The following is a 22,668-nucleotide window of genomic DNA, read 5'->3' as shown; positions in this document are numbered from 1 at the left end:
ATGCTGACCTTCCTCTTCTGCCTTCAGGGAAGAGAAGTTACGTTTTTCTGCCACGGGGGGCTGTGTGGGTCCCCCCCCACGTCCTGCCTGACTGGTCAGACAGCAGTTACGCTCCCTCTTCTTCATGCGTGAAGTGGTTTTCCCTCACACACCCTCTGCGTAGCTCAGCTCCTTGGTCAGCATCTTAGCGTTCATACCTTTGGCTTCATTGAATAAAAAATCATATTTATATTCTGCCTTCACATGTATCAGTTCCGCGAATGCAAGAAGCCTGATCCTCCCACTTCGAGGTCCTGCTTGTACCCAGCACCATGGTTTTGCAACTCGATGACAATCAGTGCAGCTTTCATTCAATTCCTTGAGGCCAATGTGATAAAATGAGGTAGAGAGACATTAGGTTCTGTTAAGATTTCAGAAGATTTGATTTGGGATGAGCGAAATAATAAAAAGGAATCTAATAGAGGAAATGTAGAACTTCTATTAAGTTTCTGAAGAAAGGCAACAATTATGCCAGAAAGGAATAGCAAACACAAGATAAAAGAACAACTGGAATCAAAGACACCCCAAAATGTCCACACCAAGTCCGCCAGAGAATGCGGAAAAGAGTTTGGCGGGAGTGGAGAGGGTTAGCTTTTCTGGAAGAGCATATTGAAAACTAAGAATCTCTAGGACTTTGTTTTCCTAATAAGCAGTAAGAAACGACTGGAAGTGCCCGCACGTGCCTGTGGGGCTGGGTTAACCAAGGAAAAGACCACATGACTCAGAAAGGGTCACCACGATGGCTGTGCCTCCTGTGGACGAGCCCATGGATGTTGGGGACGACCCGCACACCCCGCACGGGTTCTGTGACCTTGGCTCATCGGCTGAGTCCCTCTGTGCCTCAAGTCTGTCATCTCCGAAGAGGTTGCAACCCTATCACAGAGGGGTTTTCTCATAAATACCGATGTTTTCTTTACAAAAACCATGATAATGGGACTTTTCAAAATGGTCTGTGGCAGTTATTGAGGTCAGGGTTCTGGTTCCTTCTGAGGAGTGGACAAGGGACATCAGGATACACAGACTGGGGAGGTGGCATATCTCAGGGCTCCTGCTCACAGAAAACACAAGGGCTTCTGGGGGCTTGGAGCGCTGGGCCACACGTCCTTCCCTAAGGAGCAGGAGACATGTAATGAAGCCCAGTGACCAGCATGGGGAAGCAGCTTGGTCCAAAGTTTCTTTGACCAATTCCACTGTCCGTGACCCTTTTTCATCTCACTGTTCCTTTTTCCCCAGCTTTATGGAGGTATAATTGACACATAAAATTGTAACATACTGAAGGTGTACACCGTGATTTGATACAATTTGAAACAACCACTTAATCAAGCTAGCATGCCCATCACCTCAACATACTTTTTTATGCAACGGCTTAAAGTCGGCTTACTTAGCAAATTTCAAGAATGTGGTGCTGGATTACTCACTAAAGCCCTCATGCTGGACATGAGATCCCTAGAATTTCCTCATCATATAACTGGAAGCTTCCCATTCCCTCCATCCCCAGCCCCTGGTGACCACCAGTCTACTTTTCCTTTCAATGAGCTGGCCGTTTTTGGATTCCACGTGTAAGGGATGCCCTACAATATTTGTCTTTCTCTAACACCACTCAGCATGACCAGGGGCCAGGATCACTGATGTTGTTGCAAAAGGGACAATTCCCATGCAACCTTTTTGTTCTACTGCGCGCTCTTGTCGATTTTTAAGGCGATACAGAGGTAAATACAAACTTAAGAGTATCAGTTGACATTTAACCTCAAAGGAATAGAGAAACCAACATGGCCAACAGCCGGTGTGTCCACAAGCAGCCCTTGAAGGAGCTTTTGAAAGACACAGATCTCCTCTGGCATACACTCCACGACACACAGCGAGGGCATAGCTCACTTTTAAAAAGCCTCTATTTTGCCCTAAGAAAACCATTTAATATAGCATTCCCGGTTGTTTGGCTAAGCTTCTGACAGTACCATGACTTGCTTGCCCACATTTCTAAATCTCTCCAACTAAAAGGAAAAAGTCTTTGGATAGAAATAACCCCAAAACATGTGATTGAAAATTTGATATTTTGCATAGTCAGAAAGACTTTTCCTGCTTTGAAAATGTTTTCTCTGTAACACAGATGTGCTTTTCAAAGCCTTGGAATTTCCTCTTTTGAAAATATGTTGAGCCAACTGAATTTTTAAGGAAAATAATTATATCCTGAATTTAGCTCTGCCGAAAGAGCACATGCAAGGATTGCAATCATGCTCTTTGTAAATGTTTCAAAGTTTTCCTGGGGTTTATCACGTGAGGATGAAATGAAGGCACTGGGGCCCCACAGTTAATGTAGACTTTGGTTTAAAAAAAAAAAATGAGAAAGTGCCTCAATGTAAAAGAAAAATGTGCCAACATGTACGTTACCATTAATCCTCAGAATTTGAAAACCTTGACTTGTAATATTCAGAACCGTCATTGGTCATTATTTGTAAAGTTCTCCACTACAAGATTCCTAGTAAAATACAGATTGAGAGCAGATACACGTGTGACAATGGGAGGGGATGTTCCTTTCTGTGATTCTGGTTTGGGAAGATTACAAATAAACCCATTTACACATTTCCTTTCCAATAGGACATAACCATTTGCACTCCTACCAGCAACTCTGTATTTTCACCAACATGTGCATGTTTGGGGTTTGATTGTGGCTGTTCATTCTAACAGATATGTAGTGGTGTCTCACGGTGGTGTATTCTGAAATGTCCCTCGTGGTTAAAGGAGCTGAGCGGTTTTCACGTGTATACATCCTATTTGCTGAAGCGTCTGTTCCGATCTTTTCTCCAGTTTTTAATGCTTCTGCTTTTCTGCCATTTGCAGAGTTTGCTATATTCTGAATGCAAATTACCTATTAAGCATATGTTCTGCTAATATTTTCTTTCAGTATATGGCTTGTCTTTTCATTTTCTTAGCTCTCTTTCAGAACTCAGAAATTCTTGATTTCAATTAATTCTATTTTTCATTTAAGGGTAGTGCTTTTAGTGTTATGTCTATGAAATCTTCGCTGAACTCAAGGTCAGAAAGGCATTCTCCTATGTTTACTTCTAGAAATTTAGTACATTTTATTAACATTTAGGTCTTACGATCCATTTTGAGTTAACACCTGTTTACGTTGCAAGGCATGGCCTGAGGTCTGAAGTTTCTGTATGGGGATGTCCCCAGCACCATTTATGGCAAACACTATTTTTTTCCTCAGTTGGATTACCTTTGCAGCTTTGTAAAAAGCCATTTGACAATGTTTAGTGTGTCTGTTTCTGGACTCTATTCTCAGTTCATTAATTCACAGGTCTGTCCTTTTGCTAACACTCTACTGACATATCTATCATTATGTTACGGTAAGCCTTGAGCCACGTGCTGGGAGCCCTTTTTAATCTTTTTTTCAAAATGGATTCAGCTAATCTGTGCCCCTTGTTTGCCACTGAAATTTTAGGAATAGCTTGTCAATTCTTATGAAAAATCTTGTGTGATTTTGACCCCAATAATATTAAATGTATATACTTATTTAGGAAGAACGGACATTACTGATATGGAAATGTTAGGGTGTAGAGCGAACAGACCAGAAAGAATTCTTGACGCATCTTTGGTGCAAAAAAGTAGTTTTATTAAAACACAGGGACAAGACCAGTGGGAGAAAAGGCTGCGCCATGACAGGGGACTCTTCATATACTTCCAAGTTGGGAGGCTGTTAGGAACAGCCTAAGTCTCTAAAGAATTTGGAAGCAAGGTTTTCAGGATCTTGAGGGCCTAGCCTGAGGGGCTAGGAAAAGGTCATTTACTACTGTCTAGTAAAACCTTAGTCGTGAGACCCTTCAGATGTGTATTCGGCAGGTCATACCCTTGGAGGATGATGGACAACATATGTCTTGGGGGGTAGAGATAAAGGAAGTTTCCAGAGAACTTTTATGTTAAAGTAGACACATAGGATGGGTGGTCAGTCTAAGATCAACATGGAGGCAGCTGAGTTCATAGAGGAAGGTCATTCGGCCTGTTTCAAGGACTTGTCAATGGGCTGTTAGCCAGAAAGATAACTGAGTTTTTTCCTTTTGCCTGTTTCCCACGCCAATTACCACCTGATTGACTCTTGCAGTTGTGAACAGAGCAGACCTCTGGGCTTGCTAGGGTTCCCTTTAATCTGGGTTCCTAAATATTTTGTATGGTTTTGACATACAGACCCTACACGTACTCCATGAGATCGATACATAATTATTTCAAGTCTTCCATGCTACGAAAATGGTCTATTTTTAAATTTCAATTTCCAGTATTCATTGCTAGCATATTAACATGCAACTGGTTTTTAAATAAGTTGATTTGCTAATCTCACACATCTGTTCTAGAAACCTTTTTATCGATTCTTTTCCATTTTCTACTTAGACAATCATACTGTTTTATTTTTTATTTGCAAGCTGTATGTATTTTTTCCTTCCCCTATTGCACTATGTAGAATGACTGATCTAAGTGGTAATAGGGGACATCTCTGTCCTGCTCCTGATTTTAGGAATAACGTATTCACTCTTTCACCAATAAATATAATGTGAGCTGTTGGTGTTTTGCTGATCTATTTTACCAGATTGAGGAAATTTTCTTTTGCTGAATGGGTATTGAATTTTATCAATTTTTTTCTGCAGCTAGTAAAATAAGCATATGGTTTTTCTTCTTTAACCTATTAATACAATTCATTACATTCCTTAAGTTCAGAATAGTGAAGCAGTGTAGACAGCAAAATGGAGTCTCTCCCGTCAGGCAGGAGCCAGTATCAACGCCTCAAGCAGTTAAGGTACTGCAGCTAGGAGGTATCTCAGAGAACACCAGCTGACACCCCAGAACTGATAAGGACCAGAAGCAGAGGAGGTCTGCGATGACCCAAAACCCATTAATTCCCTTTAAAGGGAAGCGTTTGGGCAGCAAACTGTCAGACTCTCTGGACCCGACCCCTCTATGTCTGACCACTTAAGTACCACAGGCAGCTGCTGCCAAAGGCTCGGCCCAACTGGTCTCTGACCAGAAACAAGATCCTTCACTGCTTGTGCACCGAGAGCTGACCCAGCCAGAGCGAGTGCTTGTCTGAACTGCACACCCACAGACTGACCTGCCTTTGGTTCTGTAACTTCCCACACTCTTCTGTTACCTTGTGTGTTGTGTGGTTTGTCATCGGTCTTGCTTCACGGGCTGGATAAGAAGCCAAGTCCAGTCACATCGGTGAGACTGGAACCCTGAACCTGCTTCACCATCATGAGTTCACCTGGCTTTGTGACTGAGTAAAGCAGACGCTGCGGAAAGACCACTCGTGGGTGCGACTTCATGGCAGGATGACAACCAGCCTTCCGTTTCCAGAATAAACCCCATGTTTGCTAGTTCTCCCTATTTCTGGGTCACTTTGCTAAAATTTTCTAGCTTATTTGTGTTTATGTTCATGGAGGATACTGGTCTGTGGTTTTATTCTCTTGCCGGGTCTTTGGTTTGGATTTTTGAGTAACACTGGCTTCATAAAATGAACTGGGAAGCGTACCTCAAACTTCTTTATTAAAGAAGAAACTAAAATTTTCATTGATTTCTTCCTTGACTGTTTAGTGGATGGAATTCACCAGCAAGACTTTCTGGATCTGGAGTTTTCTTTGTTTGAAGAACCTTAACTATAAATTTAATTACTTTAACAGCTATTGAACTAGAGGTTTCATGCCACGTTGGCGTGAGGGGTATTTTGAGCTCAAGAATATCAAAACCCAGCGGATTCAGAAGCTCCTCACCTAACTGCCTACATTTACATGGGAAAGGGAGGTCTGGCCCCAGGAACACAGCTATTACCAGGGACAACCGGTTTACCCAAGAAACTCAGGAGGATAACAGGGAAACCTTTGTTCTCCAAACACCTCCGGCCTTTTTGGGAGCAGCCTTTCCCCTCTTTGTCTCCCCAGGCCCCACCCCCTTCCATCGCTCAGGATGTTCCATAAGCTTCAACTGCCCAGCGGCCTTGTGAGTCTTCATATCTTTATGGGGCTCCAGTACATAATTAAATTTGGTTTTCTCCTGTTAACCTATCTTATGTCGTCGTAACTGAGCAGCCACAGAAGCTAGAAGGGTAGAAGTAAAACTGTTCCTGGACAACAGTACTCTTCTGGCAACCAGTTTGTTTTGTTTCTTTTTTTTAAATAGGCTTCACACCCAGCATGGAGCCCAACATGGCGCCTGAACCCATGACCCCGAGATGGAGACCCAAGTTGAGATCAAGAGCCGGACGCTCAACCGACTGAGCCACCCAAGCACCCCCAGTCGCCTAGTTCTTAAGTGAGCTGGTTCTTACCATTCTTTCCTTCTGGATTTTCTGAGACCTCATCAGCTGAATTCAGATGCTGCTCCCCACAACCACCCCGAAATGACAACATAGATCACGGATTTAACCCCTGTGCATCAGGCGCTAACTCATTTGGCTTTGTTCCTAAAGCAGCTGGCCCAGGAGAGAGGGAGGGAAGCATGAGGGCCTCAGGGAAGAGTTTAAGAAGCAAGGAGCAGGAAGGAGGGTTTTACTTTACTTTGGGTTTCCAGAGGCTGCCCGTTCAGCTCGATAAACAACCTTTTCCCTCTAAAACCCTCCGTCCCCTTGTGGACATCATTTAATTCAGCGCTGGAGAGCCCTTGACTCTGCAATCAACATGAAACCGCATCACCTTCCAGTCAGAGTCCTGGGCCTGCCCCTGGTGATGACAGCACCCTCCCCTTCTTTCTCCAGGAGAGTGACCGAGGGACCGTTGAAAAGGCTGGTTTCAATCGTGCCTCTTACTGCTCGGCCTCTACACATCCCTGAACAGATGGGAGAGGGGAATGCCCTGCCTTCCCCTCTCCCCTGCCGCCAGGAGCACAAGGGCCTCCGTTATGGGGTCCTCAGGGGTCTTCTCAAGTTCTCCTGCCTGGCCTTGTGCAGGGCCTCATTTTTCTCATTTCTTCTCTTCCAGAAGCCATGTCTCGGTTAGTGTCCCATCCTCCCCGCACAAGCCGTCAGCACTGTGCAGGGTCTCCGACTTTACCCAAGGTGCAAACCAGCCAGCTAGCTTGTTTCATGAATGCAGGCAGAGAGCACGAGAAAAGCAGCAGCCAGAGCTTCATGCTCGTTTGCATGGACGCCCCATGACCTTCATGCTCCACAGATGACTGCAAACATGGTGTTGGGGGGGTGTCATGCTGCAGGAGGGGCATCTGAACTTGTTGCATCTGTGGCTTTTACGGGAAGAAGCAAGGCTGCTCCTTCTCCAGAGGAAGGGGTCACCCCATCCCTCACGGTTAACGCCTGCCAATACAACACCGAAAGTGACTCTGCGTGGTCAGAGCCCTGCCTTCTTGCCAGGTCCTCAGCACCAGGGAGCACGGCCTGCCCAACACCACTCCTTCCCTGAGTCTTAAAGTTCCACAGGCTCTCAGGGTGGCTGGCCAGAGGCAGGAACACTAACTGTCCACATGGCAACCTAAGTCCAGTGGGATTGGTCAAGAATGGCGGCTGGGAATGCATGTCTCCCCCTTCCTGCTGCCAGCAGGCACTGTGTACGTGGAGAGGACAAGCCTCTTTCTGGCCCGACGAGTCCCATTCAAAGTTCCTTAGGATTCTTCCAGACTCTGTAAGTCATCAATTCTAGGTATTTACTTAGTCCTCTAGAGCTGAAGGAAACTGCCTTACTCTTCCCAGGAATTAGACAGTGGGTCACAGAGTCATAGCCCCACTGACTCTTGTCCTCTTCGTTCTCTGTGTGGATAGATCTTCCTCCACTCACACACTCCATCTCCAGCCTCCTCATGTTAAAACTCACAAGCATTTACTTTTCACCATTTTAACCACCATCTGCATACTAATGGCCCACAAATGTGCATCCAAGTCCTGGCACTGCCCGCTCTCCAGACACTTACTACCTGTCCGTCTGCTCGTAGTCCCTCTGGAGGCCCCACAGGGCAATCTGTTACAAGTGGGTCTCTCCTGTAAGCCTGCGGCTTCATCTCTTCTCATCTTTTCCTGGAAAATCATGACCTACAAATGGCAAGCTGCTTCAATTTCTGTGACTCTCCTGCACTGCTCACACTATTTCTTTTCCTGGAAATTTTTTCACCATTTTCATTGTGAAAACATTCTTACTCATTTTTTTTTTAATATTTCTACATTTTTATATTTCTACATTCTACATTTCTAACATTTCTACAGCCTGATTAAGAAATCCTCTTTGATTTTTCAAGGCAGAGACAACTCTCCCTCACTCATTCATACCATATTATAAGTAATAATTCACAGTTAACTAAATACAGCTGTATATACATACACAAATATTTGAAATTAAATTATGCATCTACATGTTGGCCTTCCTTCCAAAACTAAGCTCCCGGAAAATGGAGTGGTATTTTATATTTCTGCATCTTACTTCCAGCCCCATGTCTAACCCCACAGTAAGTACCCAATAATGTTTGTTGAACTATTCTGGAAGAAGCAGCACTGGAGTGAGTGGATTCTTGAGGTAAGATGTGACCAGCGCTTATATCGAATTAGACACTGGTATTAGCCAAGAGTAAGCAGAGACAATCCTTTTCTACTTCAATTGTTCCTAAAACCTTCTGGCTCACAGATCACCTTAAACGTGATGAATGTAAAGAATGCTTTAACAAATACACGTCTCTCTGAATATACACACCAAATTCTGTATGAAATTCCAGGAAGGTCATGGAACTTTTGCCCTCCATCCTTTCCAACGTGGATGCAGGCTTGCCACCGTGAGTTGGTCGGTAGGACTGGTATCAGCCGTACGAGAATCCGCGTCCAATAATGGAAGGTAGCATGTGTATGCGTGAACGAGGAGTTCTGAAGGAAGGCTTAAAACAGATGCAGAAGGTCCTCTTTCATCTTTTGGTGGAGAGAGCTGGTGGGGACACCGTCAAAGAAGAACTGTAGGGTTCTTACCTTGAGTGTCTCCGTCCATGTCCTCAGAGTCACTGGTGCTCCCCAGTATTATCATGAGATGCTCCCAGGGCCTCCACGGTGTCCACCAATGACCAGCGTGGTGCTGACTGGGGCAGACAATTAAATGGGGCAAAACCCCTAATGCTTCGAGGAAAAAACAGTGTTCTAATGAGGAGAGTTTGAGATGTTACAGGACAACTCTGTGGTGAGGACATAATCCAAGTGAGGGCGGGGCAGTCCCTTCTCTCCTTATGGAGCCATTCCTTCCCGCTTTTCTAGTCCACGGATTCTACCCCCGCGGAGTATTCCCACTCTTGGTGCATCTTTCTCGTCCGCAAGCAGACACACTTACACATCCCCTTAACAACCCACAACAATAAAAATAACAACAGTAAAATAATCTGGACTCCACAACTAAGTCTCTTCACCAGAAGCTTCCTCCAACGTCTACCTGGTGTCTTCCAATCACACCCACACTTCTGTAAGCAACAACGTGAAATCTAAATGTCCGCCTTTTACCTTTTCACTCTCCATTCACCCCAAATCTACCCTAATTTATCTCTGATGAGATCAATTTATCGCTGAAACCGATCACGGCGAAGTCACCCACGAGGCCTCGGCTGACCTGTGTTCCCTCCTTTAGACCGTTTTCCCGTTGGGCGTCTCTGACGCTGCTCTATAAAGACTCAGATAACTTTGGCTTTAAATTTCGGAAAACTCAAGTCGAGAGGAAGTGATTGATGCGGAAACTTGTAGCTCACCTAACTTCAGCTCGTCCTCTGGTGAGCGTCCCGGCATTCGGGTCGGTCGGCGAGGGCACCGCTGCGCTCCGCGCTCACCGAGCCTGTGCTTGTGTGTCTGTGCGCGTGATGCGCGTGACGCGCGCGGCGACAGCGACCCCGCACGGGCCGACCTCCGCCCCGGGAGGGTCTCCCGCGCGTCTCGCAGCGCCTGCTCACCTCCCCCGCGCTCTGCAAGCAGCCCCTCCCAAGAGGTCACACGGCCGCCCGGAGAAATGCCTCAAAACCCCGGGAGGAGGCCCCCGCGGATTCCTAAACAGGAAGACCCCACTGGGCCACGGGCCCCACGACCACCCCTAAATGACTGCGTCTCCGTGGGAAACGGAGCGCCGCGTGGGCCGAGTCCCAGCAGCAGGCGGGGAGGGGCCGAGGCCTGCGGGGCTCTCGGCGCCGACGTCCTGCTGGTCCCTGCGGCGCCGGTGACCGAGCCGCGCAGGCCCCCCGCGGGCATCTGCTTCCTCCCACCTGCGGGCGCCCAAGCGCGCTCCTCGCTCTGCAGAGTCCAGGCTCCCGGCGCAGGCGCTGCGCCTGGGCTGGAGCCGACGCGGCCGGGGCGCGGGCACGGCCTCCCCGGGGCGCCCCCGCCAGTGCGCCCGCCCCCGCCCCCGCACGCGCCCCCGCACGCGCGCAAGGACACAGATACAGACAGCGCGGCTCCTGGCAAATCTTTACTTGGGCTTCGCTTCCCCGAGCATCGGCGCGTTCACGCCGCGACGCGGACGCGGACACACGCGCAGACGCAGCCCCGCGCCCCCGGCTCCGGCTCGGGCTCCGGCATCGGCTCGGGCTCCGGCATCGGCTCCGGCTCCGGCATCGGCTCCGGCATCGGCTCCGGCTCGGCTCCGGCCCCGGCCCGGGGCCGCCCCGGGCGCTCACTTGTACGTCTTCATGTGCCACAGCCCGTCGTTGAGGTAGTGGATGTTCTCGATGCCGATGCCCTTGTTGACCTTCTCGATGTCCTCGGCCGACATGCGCATGACGCCGACGCACAGCGCGTGCTGCTTGCCCTCGGCCATGACGGCCACCACCGTGTCCACGGCGGCGGGGTACAGCTGCGCGCCCGGGGACGTCAGGCCGGGGCACATGATGTTGGCCCCGCTGAGCACAAACTTGATGGCGCCCTTGTCCACCTGCTGGTGCGGCAGCACGAAGGGGAACCGGTGCAGCAGCCGCAGCGTCGGGTAGAAAGGCCCCTCGCGCTGCCGGAAGAACAGCAGCTCCCCGCTGACCGTCAGGATCTCGATGTGCTCGTGGCAGCGCACGATCTTCACCGGGTCCTTCTTGGGCAGGATCTGGTTCAGCCACGGCTCGATGCCCGGAAACTGCTCGCTCAGCTGGTTCTTGATCCCCTTGATGACGGAGGTCTTCAGCTGGATGCAGTTGGACACGTTCTCCTTCTCGTCGAACTTCTTGAACATGGTCCACGGCGGGGCGGGCGCCGCCGCGAAGCGCCCGAGCGGGGAAGACGCGTGGAGACGCCGAGGCTCCGGCGGAGGCGCTCCCGGAGGGCCGGCGGGGACGGGCGCGGCGGCGGTCGCTAACCGGAAGGCAGCGCGCTTTACGGCTCCGCCTGCGACCTGCTTCCGCCCCTCGGGGCGCCGCGCGCCGGCGCGGGCGGTTCCGGGGCCGCTGATTCGCGGCGGCCGGCGGGGGCGGGGGTAGAAGGGGCGGGACTTGAGCAAGAGGAGCGGGAGGCGGCGTTCCTCCGGCGGAAGAGACGAGTGGGGGGAGCTGCTGCTTTTACGGTTGTTACTGGTGAGCGGATTCGTCGTCCTGCGCTTACCTACGCGGGAAGCCGAGGGGAGCCGATGCGGGGGGCAGGTCTCGGGGAGCAGATGCGGGGAGCAGGTGCGGAGAGCAGGTCTCGGGGAGCAGATCCCGGGGAGCAGGTGCGGGAAGCAGGTGCCGGGAGCAGGTGCGGGGAGCAGGTGCGGAGAGCAGGTCTCGGGGAGCAGGTGCCGGGAGCAGGTGCCGGGAGCAGGTGCGGGGAGCAGGTGCGGAGAGCAGGTCTCGGGGAGCAGGTGCCGGGAGCAGGTGCCGGGAGCAGGTGCGGGGAGCAGGTGCGGAGAGCAGGTCTCGGGGAGCAGGTGCGGGGAGCAGGTGCCGGGAGCAGATGCGGGGAGCAGGTGCGGGGAGCAGGGGAGCAGGTGCCGGGAGCAGATGCGGAGAGCAGGTGCAGGGAGCAGGTCTCGGGGAGCAGGTCCCGGGGAGCAGGTGCGGGAAGCAGGTGCCGGGAGCAGATGCGGGGAGCAGGTGCGGGGAGCAGGTGCGGAGAGCAGGTCTCGGGGAGCAGGTGCCGGGAGCAGGTGCGGAGAGCAGGTCTCGGGGAGCAGGTGCCGGGAGCAGATGCGGGGAGCAGGTGCGGGGAGCAGGGGAGCAGGTGCCGGGAGCAGATGCGGGGAGCAGGTGCGGGGAGCAGGTCTCGGGGAGCAGGTCCCGGGGAGCAGGTGCCGGGAGCAGGTGCGGAGAGCAGGTGCCCCGAGCAGGTGCGGGGAGCGGGTGCGGAGAGCAGGTGCTAGGGAGCAAGAAGGGGGAGAAAGTGCGGGGAGCAGGTGCGGGGAGTAGGGGAGCAGGTGCCGGGAGCAGATGCGGAGAGTAGGTGCCCGAGAGCAGGTGCCCGGGAGCAGGTTGCCAGGGAGCAAGTCCCAGGAGCAGTTGCGGGGAAGCAAGTGCGGGGATCAGGTGCCGGGAGCAGGTGCAGGAAGCAGGTCCCAGGGAGCAGGTGCCTGGGAGTAGGTGCCAGGAGCGGGTCCCGGGGAGCAGGTGCGGGGAGCCGGTCCCGGGAGCAGATGCGGGGAGCAGGTGCCAGGGAGCAAGAGGGGGAAGCAGGTCCCAGGAGCAGGTGAGGGAAGCAGGTGCCAGGAGCAGGTGTGGGGGTGCTGGTGCCGGGGAGCAGGTCCCGGGACAGGTGCGGAGAGCAGGTGCGGCTCTCCTGCCGCGTACAGGTGCCACCACAAGCCCAGACCCCATCGTTACCCCAGGTCTCCCTGGGTCACACCCCATATTTCCCACATTCTTGGCAGCTTACAGCACATCGTGTTGAGATAGATAGATATAGATTTAGATACAGATATAGATGATAGACAGATAGATAGATATCTCCCCATCCCCATTCTCAGAACAAAAATCTGGATTAGTCTGGGTTCTCCAGAGAAAGGATAGATACATAAAATCATATTATAAAATTATTATTACATGTATTTATATGTGTAAGTTTATGGAATTACATATATGCTTATAGATACAAATAAATATAGGCTGCATGTTTACACGTAATATGTTCCGTCATAGGGAATTGGCTCACACAATTATGGAGACCCAAGAAGTCCCAGCATCAACGGTCAACAGCAACCTGGAGACCTAGGAGAACCAATATAGTAGGTCAGTCTGAGCCCAATGTGAAGGCAAGAGAAGAACAACGTCCTAGCTCACAGGCAGTCAGGCAAGAAGAATTCCTTTCTCCTCAGGGGAGAGTCAGCCTTTTTGTTCTGTTCAGGCCTTGGTTGAGGCCTGTCCACATTAGAGAAGGTAATCCCGAGGGTAGACCATCTTAAATGAGGCAGCAGAGCAGTGTGCTCATGTCCTGACCTAGGACCCAGAATGGGTCCTGCTCCCTCGTTTACCAGATTGAAATCCTGAAAGTTACTGAACTTGTTCGCATCTCTGTTTACTCATTACAAAAGGACGGGTGACAAGAATACCCATCTCCTGGGGATTGGGGTGGGAACTGCTTGAATTAGAACTTAAAATAATTGGGTTTTCAGTATTTCATATAGCTATAATTATTAAATTAACATGAAACCAGCTACATGATTGTTTTAATACTCTCTTCACACAGAACATAGCCCAACCAGCCAGACTTAGGCTTTCCTATTTATGGCCAAGTCTCCAATATGCCTCCCTGAGAATTCACTGCAATTACTTTGATCCCATGAAGAGTCACACATTTCCAGTTAACATATGAGCAGCTAACCTCATCTGTTATGTAGAGATTTATGTGCTATCCTATCCCGGTAGGATAGTTCCTTTTCTTTGGGTCTTACGGGTTGTTCTGTTGTTCTTTATTTGTGAAGTCAGTGCTGTATGAACAGCATAAACCAAATGTAGAAATTCAAGGGAGGAAGAGTCATTCCTGGCTCACATGATCAGGTGACCTGTATGTGGACGACTAGTAGCGTTATCAGAGCTGATTTGACCTGCAGCTGTCTTATCAGAAGCATGCCCAAAGGAATTTTTTTTAAATAAGTTATTTTACAGAAGGGACTCTAAGAAAGTTTACTCTGAAGTTTCCATAGCCATGGAAAACATTTTTGAAGTTAATAATCATTTTTATCAGAAATATACCCAATCTGTACACTGTAACTCGTTCCTGAGATGCACTTGACCTGGGCCGTCGAGCCCCTAATTGGCATCTATCAGGAAGAGGATGCTAAGCCCTAGTTTTCTCCTTAAATTCCTAAAAAATCTAAAAAAGTTAAAGTTAACAAATAAAAAACCTCTATTTTCATTGGAAAATGAAAATGGAGCCTGGTTCTTAAACTTTATAGAGAAGTCTAGGTCTTTGAGGTCTGTGAGGTGACTCACATCAGTGTATGAAAAAACACGACACACAACTGTTGCTTTGAACAAATGAGCATGTTAAAACACTGAAACACACTACCAACTTGTTCTCATTAAATAATTTACAATCAACTGAAAATTAATTAACTATATATGGATTTTAAAAGGAAGGAGCAAAGTTACAGCACAATCTAAAGTCAAATTGATTTTCAAGCCGTGGCTGTACGGCCTCCTAAGTTCTGTCAGCCTCCCTGTGTTGCTTCATTTCCGTGAAATCTGACGAGTACAGTGTATACTTCACAAGGCGTGTGGCGCGGTTACGAGGAATAAAGAAATAGAATATACAAAGGACATGTGTTAAGATGCAGAATAAGTACATTTACTAGTGTTTATTTATTCGCAAAACACCCTTTATGTAGTACTTATAAGGCCTAAGATTATTGTATAGGTGTAAAAAAACTTACAGAAAATGTTTGTAGCTTTGGATAAAGCCAAAGTCAAATAGTCAAGAGATGCCCCAACTCAGTATTGTATCAAGAATCTCGGGGCACCTGGGTGGCTCAGTGGGTTAAAGCCTCTGCCTTTGCCTCAGGTCATGATCCCAGGGTCCTGGGATCGAGTCCCACATCAGGCTCTCTGCTCAGCAGGGAGCCTGCTTCCTCCTCTCTCTTTCTGCCTGCCTCTCTGCCTACTTGTGATCTCTGTCTGTCAAATAAATAAATAAAAATCTTAAAAAAAAAAAATCTCAAGGGAGTGTGTAATCGAGACACAGTGATGACATGGCTAAATTAAAGTGTGGAACCTGAATGAGAAAATTTCTCAGGTTCCTCAAATCTGCAACACTTGTTCTCTTCAGAACAAGTGCAGTTCACACACCTGCGTTGAACTACCTTTCAAACCCTTCACCTGTGTACAATTGTGTCTGCATTTTGAGGCATGACCACCAGAGGGCAGGAGAAGTTCGCCGGCAGGTCCCCGTGATTGGTGCTGTATTAGTCATATAGGTAAAAAAAAAAAAAAAAATTTTAACCATACAGTTATTTTTCCTAAATAAATAAACCCATTTTTACCATTATAAGACATTTCCCAAGTTCAGGTGAACATTCTAAATAGTATCTATGTGATTTAAAATTTGAGTTCTCTCTGTAATTTTCTCTAAATAATCAATATTAAAGCAGTTATTTCTACAATGAATTCTGGATGGCTCAGTCAGTTAAGCGTCTGCGTTAGGCTCATGATCTCAGGTCATCTTAGGTCATGATCTCAGGGTCCTGGGATTGAGCCCTGCATCAGGCTCTCTGCTCAGTGGGGAGCCTGCTTCCCCCTTTCTGCCTGCTTGTGCTTGTTTGTCAAATAAATAAAACCTTTAAAAAAAATAAAATAAAATGAAGTCTATTGAAAAATGCATGCTAGCTCTACATTATTGGCCTTCTCAGAGAAATACAAACTTCCAGTTATAAAATAAGTCACAGAGATGACAAGTAGCATAGGCAGTATAATCAACCATACTGTAATAAAGTTGGGTGACAATTGGGGACTATTCTTACCCTGATGAATACTGAGTAACCTAGAATTGTGGACTCGTGTTGTACACCTGAAGCTAATGTAACACTGTATGTTAATTATACTTCAATTTGTAAAATGCCTCTTTCCACATTGCTTCAATTTAGCAACGGTTATTAAAAATTAAGAAGTTAGGTATATCATAAAAATAATCTCACGACAGCCCAAATGTTCTTGATTACATGTTCCACCTCATTGCTCCATCCCCCAGGTAACACTGCTAGGTTTCTCGCAGGTTCCAGCCACGTTCTCTCCATGGCAGACATGCAGGTGAACGGGTAGGAGGGTGCTCTCGTGGGCAAGCGCAGAGGAAAGGGCCCCCACACCGGGGAGGTGAGCGGAGTTCCCTCAGAATCTTAGGGGCTCTCATTTCCAAAGCAAACCCCACAGGAGGGTTGAGTCGTGGCCTGGGGTAGCCAGAGCCCTCCCTACTTCTCTAAACTCTGGCCATCGGATGCGCCCCAGGCCAGTTCCTGCCTCTCTTGGCCTCAGTTTCCCGATTATCTCAGGAGGGCTGGACACAGACCTTTGTGACCTCTCCCTTGGTAGTGTGGACGTGGTGTGGGCTCCCAGACCACAGATGGGCTCGGTGGGCTGCACTGAGGGATGTGCACGGTCTCCTGCCCACGTGCAGACCGAAGGGGACCCCCTGGGGTGGCCGAGGCTCGTGCCCACCAGCAGCACCGACAGTGTGTGCATCACACCCGGGCGTTAGACCCCGCCTTGCCGTGCTCCTGCGCATTCAACGCACCAGCGGCGGCCCGCCTGGCAGCCACGGCACTCCCCACGGGCCCCTGCGGGGAGACCTCACAACCCTTAGCACCCGCAGGCCGCCCTAGCCCCAGCAGGCAGGCCGGAGTCCTGGAATACCTCCTGCCTGGCACGACTGGTCCCCAGAGTCAACCCCCCAGGGCCAGCTCTTCAACTCTGGGTCAGGGAAACCTGAACGCAGGCAGGGAGAAGGTCAGGTGGCCCCTTCGGCCTCTTCTGCACCTCCTCCCGTTGTCTCCCTGGCAGGCCCTGGGAACACTGGTCCAGCCCCTCCCTCGCTGGGGTAAGAGGGGAAGGACAGGTGCACAAGTGTGGCGAGTACTTACTGGTATTAGGGGGCCCTTCCTGGGCACTCAGTGAGTTTATCCCATTATAGATGAGCAGGGACACCAGCGCTCGTGGTCACTTGCTTTTGCAAGACCTGGCCCCAGGCGTTTGGACCCCACAGTTGTGCTGTGCATGGGAGCCTCTCCCACCCCCACCCCCCCTCACCGAGCAGATGGCCTCTGAGCCCAGCTTTGGCCATGGGTCTGTCAGGGTTGGGGGGTCACGGAGAGGGTCACTGCAGACAAGGGTTCCACGGGGCACGGGCTTGGCGGGGCCCTGGGTGAGGAGGGCTCTAGCGAGGCCGGGGTGGGGTGTCGGGGACGCTGCGGTCTGTGAGTACTTGGCTGCCTGACCTGCCAGGCCCCATCCTGGCCAGCACTAGGGATCAGTGAGAAGGAACCCTTGGCAATTTTGAGCCCCCTCTGCTTCCTGTGAGGGAGGGTTGAGCTCCATGCCTCATCTTTGCCCTTCTGGTGGAAGTCTGACTTTTAGGACAAAGGCACAGTTAGCAATAGGGTTCTTGGTGCAGAACAGGTTCACGTTGTCAGGGGTCTTCAGCTCTGCTGGGACAGAGGAAGGGTCTGCTGTGCTCAGGAGGTGGCTGCAGGCCTGGGAGAAGGAAATGCCTAGAAACAAAGGAGATGGGGGTGGGGGTTGTGAGCACTGGGACCCTTCCTGGTGCCAGTGTTCCCCATTCCGCATGCACAGAGCCAAGTTCCCCCGGCTCCAGAGCAGAGCTCTGGAATCCCCCAGAGCTGGAAGCGGGCATGGGGAGACTGGTGGGGTCTGGGGGTCTGCATTAATGTATGCAGGATTTGCCTTGAGAAACATTCTAGAAATAGTGGTGGTGGGTTCACAGCATATTGAACATTTACCTAATGCCACTGAGTTAGACGATTTAAAATGACTAAAAGGTAAATGTTCACTAGGTGTACATTTTAAACCATAAAATCTAATAAGCTCCAACGAAGAAGATTTAAAAACCAAGTTGTCATCGTGAAGGAGGAAAAGACAGCTCTAGCGCGGGCGCTGGCATGCTCAAGGGCAGATGCCGGGAGACGGGGGCTCCACAGGGCAGGGGACACCACAGCTGATTCCGAGACGCACATGGTGGTGGCTCTGGAACTAGCCCAGGACCCGGCTCCAGTGCTGGCACTGGCTCTGTCGCTGGTGGTCTTGGGGAGGCTGCTTCTAGAACAGCCCTGGTTCCGTGGCTGACGCTGGATTCTGGCAGTGGTACCGGAACTGGGGACAGGACTGGTGATGGGCATGCTCAGGTCTGGATCTAGGACCAGAGGTGGCTCTAACTCTCGGCTGATGCTGGGAGCAGATGCTAGCAGAGTTTCCTCTCCCTCCAGAGCAGGGCAAGAGCTTGTGCTAGAGGTGCAGCTCTGCAGCTGCCCCCCTTCCTGGCTGTGGGGCCAATGTCACCCCACCTGCTGAGCTGTGAGCTCTGAAAGTCAGGAGAGTTCCTGCCTGCACACTGAAGGGGGAGTACACGGGTGCTGAATACATGAAGGAAGAATGGATGGATGGATGGATGGATGGATGGATGGATGGATGGATGATGGATGGTTGGATGGATGGATGGATAGATGGTTGGATGGATGATGGATGGTTGGATGGATGGATGGATGGTTGGATGGATGATGGATGGATGGATGATGGATGGAGAGTCCATCAGCTCACCCAAGACTACTTTGTATCTCTGCTTTTTTCCCGTCTGTAACATAAGAGCACCCACCTCCTAGGACTGTTGGGAGGATGACCCTGATTCAGTACATGTGTAAGTGCCTACTGTGTGCAAGACACTGTTCTGGAGACATGGGGCTAAAGTGCTTGCATGGAGCTGATTGGAGCAGGGCTGAAATGAGGGCAGTCCGGTCACAGACGCGCTGTCCAATCTCGTCTGGGACCCATGGCCAGGTTTAGCAGAATGTCCCTGCGTCCTGGTACAGCAGCTCGAGACGAACCTGGGTGGGGCTGGAGGGATTATGAGGCTGGCCATCTTCACAAATCATCAGAAAGAAGCTTCACTCTTCACTTTTTCTTCCTCACCTGATCCGCGCTCCCCACACCGCGTTTCCTCTCGTGGATGGCCGTCATTCATTTGACCAGACACTGATGAAGGCAGCCAGGTGGTTTCCAGTCTTTTGCTCCTGTGAAGAACATTGCAGGGCATAACCGTTGAGGAAGGTCAGGTGTAGAAGCGTTTCCATGGGACAGATTGCCTGAGCTGCGGCCGTTCAATCAAAACGTGAGTACAACTGTAAGTTTGATACATGCGGCCGGACCGCCGCCCTGGGAGAGCAGCTGGGGTTCCCATCAACGACGAAGAAAGTTCCTCTTTCTACACAGCTTCCGGGGATCCTTGTGATCTTTTGGATTTAGTCATTTCGTCATGACTGAGTATACATCATGTGTGTAAGGCTGTTTATATTTCTTTTCCGTGAAGTGTATTTTAATATCTTTGCCTGTTTTATATTGTGTGGCTGCTCTTTTTGCTTTTTAAGATTTTATTTATTGATTTGAAAGAGAGAGACAGAGACAGATAGTGATGGAGAGCACAATAGCAGTCCTTTGGAAAACGGGCAGTTCTCCAAAAAGGAAAACATAGAGTTACCACGAATCCACGAAACCATGCTTTTGGTTCTCTTGGGTACATACCTTCGAGTGCAGTTGCTGGATTCATGGTAACTCTATGTTTTCCTTTTTGGAGAACTACCTGTTTTCCAAAGGACTGCTATTTTATATTTCAATCAGCAATTTCTCCGTGTCCTCACCAGAACTTCAATACCTGTCTTTTTAATAATAGATGTCCTTTTTGCATGTGAAGAGGTATCTTGTTGTGGTTTTTATTTGCATTTCCCTAAAAAATAATTATGTTTATAATATGTGTAATATGTGTATACCTTCCTTATATGGCCATTTTTTTAAGGATTTATTTGAGAGCGAGTGCAGGGGGTGGGGGGAGGCAGAGGGAGAGAGAGAATTTCAAGCAGACTCCTGCTGAGCTCGGAGCCTGACGTGGGGCTTGACCTCATGACTCCACAATCAGACCTAAGCTGAAACCAAGAGTCAGATGTCTTAACCAACGTCACCACCCAGCCACCCCTGTGTATTTGCTTCAGGGGATTTGTCATATACAGATCCTTCCCCCACTTGTTAAGTGGAATGTTTATATTATTATATTATAGAGGTGAAAGAGTTGTTTAATCCACAAATGCCCCTTATTATAAATACTATGTGCAAGTATTTTATACCATTTAGTAGATTGTCTTTCTCTTTATTGATACTATGTTTTGATCCAAAATGTTAAATTTTATGAAGCCAGTTTATATATTTTTTTATACTTGTGCTTTTGACGTCCCCTCTTGAGGACTGATGTTCTCTGCTCAGCAGACTCCCACGTCTGGGCAGACACACTGCAGACCCTGGCCTCACCCCACAGCCTCAGACCAAGCCGACTCCACCTGACCCTGCCTTGAGGGAAAGGAGAGCTTCCTCCTTCCTTTCCACCGACCATAGGCCAAGGTAGAAGCTAAGCTTATTGGGTACATGGGTTGGGGCCACTCCTGGTGGAAACGTAGATGGGGTTTGAGCACTTTTTCCCATTCTAAAGCCCCCAGCCTGACACTCTGCCCTTCCAGCAGCTTTGCTGAGCCCCCTCTGTACACCTTGCAAAAGCCTGCTGCGTTCACACGAGCTCAAGTGGTCCTGCTGCTGCACCTGGGAACTTCCCCTGGATGGAGCATGTCCATGGTCATCCCTGTGCCCGGCTGAGCTGCCCTAGATGTGCTGTGTTCACCGAGAGGGAGGGGGTCTGTGCCTAGAGGGAGCAGGAAGAGCCAGGCTACGGCCCTCCAGGGAATAGCCTATGGACACTGTAATGAGTCTGCTTCTAAACAGATCTTTGAAAAACTATGCACGAACTTCTTTTGGATAAATTCCTAGGATCAGTACTGCTAGGCTAAGGTAGGCAGTGATGGGACTTTGACGGGTTAACCCTTTCTCTGGCACTGGGTTCTGAGGAATGCTTTACTGCTTTCTAGTTTCAGCCTGCCTTTCCACTAGTGACATCTTCCGGATACGTGGCTGGCCACAGATGAGTCCGCTGTTCCCTTACGGCTCCCGGCTCTCGTAGGACACTGAGGAGTGATAATAGCACTTCCAAGATGATTGACAGATGATTGACAAAACGTTGTGACTTCAGTCCTGCTTGCTCTCTCCTGTGTTCCTTCCTTCCCTCTGTCCCTCCGTGTGGGTCTCTCTGGTTCCTATTGCTAAGAACCAAATGGGGGCTGAGATCAGATCAGCTGACTTAAAAGACCTGAAATCTTGGTCCAAACTGAATCTCCCCAATAACTTGCTTATGAGCTCAGAGGTGGACCCTGCCCCAACAGAGTCCCAGCCGCCTGGGAGCTCCCCCCCAGCACACTCATCCCGGACGTGTGCAGGGCTGGCTCCTCGTCTTTCTGGTCACAGCATAAATGCCACTCTCGTGGCCTTTTAGGCCTACCGAGGGCCTCCTGGCTGGACCTCCTGGCTGGACCTCCAGCACCCTGCTTATCTCCCTATAGCATGTGCTCCTTTTCTTGTCTTGGTCCATCTCCCACTGTGGACAGGGAGCTCCTGGTGGGCAAGGGGCCATGTGGGTCCTTTCATGTGGGTCACCCGGATGACTCCGGGGCACAGTGGCCAAATGAGTCAATGAGAGGGTCTTAGAGCGCCCTCCCGCTTCTGAGAAGTTCATTAGTGAAAGGTCATTGTTGGGTCCGAATGACCCCTGGGTGTCCCCTCCCTGCTCCTGTTGCTCGGCTGGCCAGTGAGCTGGTGGGGGCCAGCCCTGCAGCCCCACGCAGGAAACCAGAAATTAAAACAGGCCTTTGGGGGCCATGAAGGCAGGGGGTTCCCAGGCCCCAGGGGACAAAGGACCAGGACGTGGGGGCTCTAAAGGGGGATGAGAAGGACCTCGGATCCTCCATGTCCCCAGTTTCCGACCAGTGTCCTGGCGTTTCTAGTTCACTCACGGAGTCTCCTCACCCCAGCCCCGGCAATGATTCCGCCCACTTGCCCCTGAGGCTCCAGCAAGGAGGGTCGGTCCTTGGACCCCGGAGGAGCAAGCAGTCCAGCGCTCTGCCACATTCTGCACTGCCCAGGCCCTCCGTTCCCAGGTCGCTGTCCGCTCCCAGGGACCCCGGCCAGTAGAAAGCATTTACTGGACTTAGGCAGGGGCGTCATCCATGGGGAACCGAGGCCGACAGTCTTCTAGGAGCCGGCGGGACCCCCGGGCCCCTGCTCCAAGCACATCAAGTTGCTGAGGGGGAAGACCTTCCCTCCCTATTACGAAGCCCCCTCGCCATGGGGGTGGGTGCTAGGGGCGTACCCCGGCTCCAGGCGCCCAGAGCGCGGACACAGAGCCCCAGACCCGTCCTCTCCCGCCCGACCCCGGGACAGCCCAGCCCTGCGGGCCCCGCGAACCTCGGAACACTGGCCCGCCAGCAGGGCTCCTTGCCCCTCCCGACGCGGCGCGGCCGGGACCCTCGGCCGTGAGAGCGCGGAGTCGTGCGCTTGCGCACACCCTCTCCCGGACGCCGGACTCACGGGAGCCCGGGGAGGTGGGCGTGTCCCCTGGCCCGAGGGGCGCCGCCAGCCAATCAGAGC

At 50.5% G+C, this 22,668-nt stretch overlaps 1 protein-coding gene and 1 long non-coding RNA gene across 3 annotated transcripts; one reads left to right on the top strand and one right to left on the bottom strand.

Annotated features, from left to right (window-relative positions):
• Positions 1-10,438: 10,438 nt before the first annotated feature.
• Positions 10,439-11,348, bottom strand: LOC101678474 (malignant T-cell-amplified sequence 1-like). The gene has a single exon (XM_004757914.3). It carries the CDS (start codon positions 11,199-11,201, stop codon positions 10,656-10,658), a length of 546 nt encoding a protein of 181 aa, XP_004757971.1. The 5' UTR covers positions 11,202-11,348; the 3' UTR covers positions 10,439-10,655.
• Positions 11,349-11,454: 106 nt separating this feature from the next.
• LOC106006368 lies at positions 11,455-21,169 on the top strand. 2 transcript variants are annotated; one of them, XR_006604429.1, is made up of 4 exons: positions 11,455-11,538; positions 19,123-19,261; positions 20,407-20,538; positions 21,057-21,169. It is a non-coding gene; the product is annotated as an uncharacterized LOC106006368 (long non-coding RNA). The 2 variants fall into 2 exon arrangements; XR_006604430.1 differs by having other exon boundaries at positions 20,404-20,538.
• Positions 21,170-22,668: the final 1,499 nt, after the last annotated feature.

This window comes from Mustela putorius, unplaced genomic scaffold, assembly GCF_011764305.1.
Source record: "Mustela putorius furo isolate JIRA1106 unplaced genomic scaffold, ASM1176430v1.1 tig00004033_pilon_pilon_pilon, whole genome shotgun sequence".
Taxonomy (NCBI): domain Eukaryota; kingdom Metazoa; phylum Chordata; class Mammalia; order Carnivora; family Mustelidae; genus Mustela; species Mustela putorius.
Note: the sequence above shows the minus strand (reverse complement) of the source record. Positions and strands in the feature narration are given on the sequence as shown.

Bases quoted from the DNA above. Each gene is read 5' to 3' on its own strand.
- LOC101678474 (XM_004757914.3), bottom strand. From the start codon at position 11,201: ATGTTCAAGAAGTTCGACGAGAAGGAGAACGTGTCCAACTGCATCCAG.